Source organism: Bidens hawaiensis, unplaced genomic scaffold, assembly GCF_021521415.1.
Source record: "Bidens hawaiensis isolate Kalapana, Puna unplaced genomic scaffold, B.hawaiensis_p1.1 tig00003270_1, whole genome shotgun sequence".
Classification (NCBI taxonomy): Eukaryota; Viridiplantae; Streptophyta; class Magnoliopsida; order Asterales; family Asteraceae; genus Bidens; species Bidens hawaiensis.
In genome coordinates, this window is record NW_027491179.1 from 1304879 (window position 1) to 1308008 (window position 3130).

The following is a 3130-nucleotide window of genomic DNA, read 5'->3' on the forward strand; positions in this document are numbered from 1 at the left end:
TTGCTTAAGTCCAAAAGTTCACCTCACTTATTAACAATTCATGAGAAGAACATTGGACTGGGGGGACTTGAAGAGGTAGGTCCCAGCAGAGCCCAGTTGGACCCGCAAGACTCACCTCAAAGAGGGACGTCTGCGCAGTTGAACCAGCAAGACTCACCTTCAACAGGGACGTCTGCGCAAAGGCTAAACTCGCAAGACTCAACTTGAAGAGAGACGTCTGCGCAGAAACCAACTGGATCCGCAGGACCCACCATGCTCAGAGACGTGACGTCCTTATGCGCAGTACGCAAGCTGTTCCCGCAGGAAAAGCCTCCCAAAGGTCGACGTACTCCGCCTGTTCCCGCAGCAACGGATACTAGTCATCAGGGAAGGCTACCCGCGCAGCAAGGCTACACGCACAAGGCACTTAACTCTTAAATAATTCAGTAATGTCACCTGAAGAAGGAGTGAGCAAGCCGGGAATATTCCCGCCCAAAGCCGGGAAAACTCCCGCCCAAATGAGCCAGTCCGTACAATACTGGAGGATCTTTTGTACTGTACCTGACGAGGCATGGACAAAAGATCTGACTAAAGCTGCGACAGCTCACTGACAACAGTACAACGAGCAGCATGCTCTATTACTTAATGTCACTATCAGCCGCTGCCTACTCACCAACCTGTCATAGCACGTGCATAGCCTGCAGTTGGTGGAAAAGGAATAGTACACAGCCGGCCTGGTCACTATCAGCCGCTGCCTACCCACCAACCGCCAGCATGGCATGTGCGTAGCCGACAGTTGGCAGAACAGGAATACTATTCAGCCGGCTGTACCTTCTTGGAAACCTACCTTCGGCTATAAATACTCCAACACCTTGGAATGGTATTATCATCTCATCATCTTATCTTCTCTAGCAATCTCTCAATATATACACTTATATTCAAGAGCAATCTAGTCTGATTCTCACGCCGGAGGGTGGTCACAAGGAGGTACCCCCCCCTTCTCAGTGACGAGCTCACGGTGTCTGTTTTGCAGGTCATCAGAACAACCATCTTTGCCGGACCTAATCCTTCGTGGGAAACATCTATTTAACCCCCAGATTATCCGTAATCTGCCCGGGGTCACTTAGTGTTTCTTCACTGCTCATCACTACCTCCGTCGTTTCTCTCTCTCTCACACAAGTCAATGGAAGACGAGGCAGCCAACAACAATGGCTAGGATCTCACTGAAGACTTCGACAGCGCCTGCTCCACGCCCTTCGTTAGTGCTCCATCAAGTCCTGGCCGCGGTTTCTTCTACAGCGCTCCGGCGAGTCCCATCCACTTCATGCTTTCCTCATCCTCTTCGTATCTGGACTCCTCAAATGCAGGCTGTTCTTCTTCTTCAGCTTCAGTAGAAGGATGCAATGGAGGGTTTGAGTTTGATTTCACGGCGAAGCGAGCTGCAGTTCCGACTGGATCCATGACGTCAGCCGATGAGCTGTTCTTGAACGGACGGATCCCGCCGATGAAGCTCTCGTCTCACCTGCAACGGCCTCAGGTGCTTGCTCCATTGCTTGATGATGTTGATGAGAATGGTTTAGAAAATGGAAGTGATGATGATGATGAGAATGCGCTCAGCAGAGGTCGAGATTCCAAGATGAGTTCCAGATCTAAGTCGTTAAGGAGACGCGCCAGATCTATGTCGCCGTTACGCACCACCAACGCGTTTCAATGGCTGGATGAACGAGAGCCGATAGAAATTATCAGTGACAAGTTAGAAGAAGATAAGGTAAAACCTAGCGACGGTGACGGTCCCTCTTCTAGGTCGTCATCCGTTGGCAGGAGCTCAAAACGTTGGGTTTTTTTAAAGGAATTTCTTCTGTACAGAAGCAAAAGCGAAGGACGAAGCACTGGAAATCACAAATTCTGGACCTCCTTATCCTTCTCTCCTAACAGCAAGGAGAAGAAATCAACCGCTGGTAAGGCACCAGTAGAGACGGTGAAACCTGGCCTTAAGAAGCCGGTCAATGGTGGCGTTGGGATGACACGAAGATTGGCGCCTTCAGCTCACGAGCTGCATTACACAACCAATCGAGCACAAGCGGAGGAGCTGAGGAGGAAGACCTATTTACCCTTCAAGCAAGGTCTTTTGGGATGCTTAGGCTTTAGCTCCAAAAGCTACGGCACCATGAACGGCTTCGCTAGGGCTTTGAATCCTGTATCATCCAGGTAATTATTAAGAAAAACAACTTATTATTATTATTATGTTAATCTTCATGTTTATGAGTTTATCATCTTGTTCTAGTCTGTGATTGTATAAAAAAATTATTACTTAATTAAAATATCTGTTTGATTTTGGATGTTTTATTCTAATGTTAAGCAATGAATGAATCTATATATTTGAATGCTTAATTCAACACTTTCATTTTTCTCATGTCTCCTTTGGAGTATTATCTTCAATATCTTCAACTTATTATTATTATTATTATTATTATTATTATTATATTTATGAGTTGAAGACAGTGACAACTCAATTTCTGTTATGATTGCATCTGTCATCATCTTTCTTGCTGGAATTACTGTATTAAAAAACCCCTTGTGCTGTTGTAATTACTCGTATTGTAACATTGTGCTTCCTCTTGTCCTATTAAATTTGTGACAAAGCACTTCGTAGTTTTGGAGTTTTTCTTGTTTGTAAAATTAAAGTAAAGTCTTTTTCCAATTTATGATATTTTCGATTTCCCATTTCGATAGAATCATCCCTTTTATGTTACATAAAATTTGGGGATAAACTTATTTTAATAATTACCTTTTTTTTAGCATTTATTTTTTGTTCTTTTCCAATAATATGACTTTAATTAATGCAAATATAGTTAGATAAACACATAAAAGAAGATAGATTATTAATCCCTATATCCCATTATAAGTGTTCACATTTCCTTTTTATTTATCTCATTACAAGTGTCTACTTTTAAAATTTATTAGTTAATTTTCAAGTTTACTCTTAAACACATACAACTAACATTAATAAACAATATTGATGGACCCATTTTTCAAGAACATTATTATAATTTGGTAAAAATAAGTAATAATTCAATTCACCTTATACTTTGTGTTTTTCAAATCTTTACCCTTACAATGAGACGGAAGGAGTACAATTTAGGCCCACATC

The 3130-nt window shown here is 42.6% G+C and overlaps 1 protein-coding gene across 1 annotated transcript; it reads left to right on the forward strand.

The window, feature by feature from the left end:
* The first annotated feature begins 1144 nt into the window (after positions 1-1144).
* Positions 1145-2370, forward strand: LOC143623066 (uncharacterized). Its single transcript, XM_077094056.1, has one exon. It carries the CDS (start codon positions 1304-1306, stop codon positions 2189-2191), a length of 888 nt encoding a protein of 295 aa, XP_076950171.1. The 5' UTR covers positions 1145-1303; the 3' UTR covers positions 2192-2370.
* The last annotated feature ends 760 nt before the right edge of the window (positions 2371-3130 follow it).

Bases quoted from the DNA above. Each gene is read 5' to 3' on its own strand.
- LOC143623066 (XM_077094056.1), top strand. From the start codon at position 1,304: ATGCTTTCCTCATCCTCTTCGTATCTGGACTCCTCAAATGCAGGCTGT.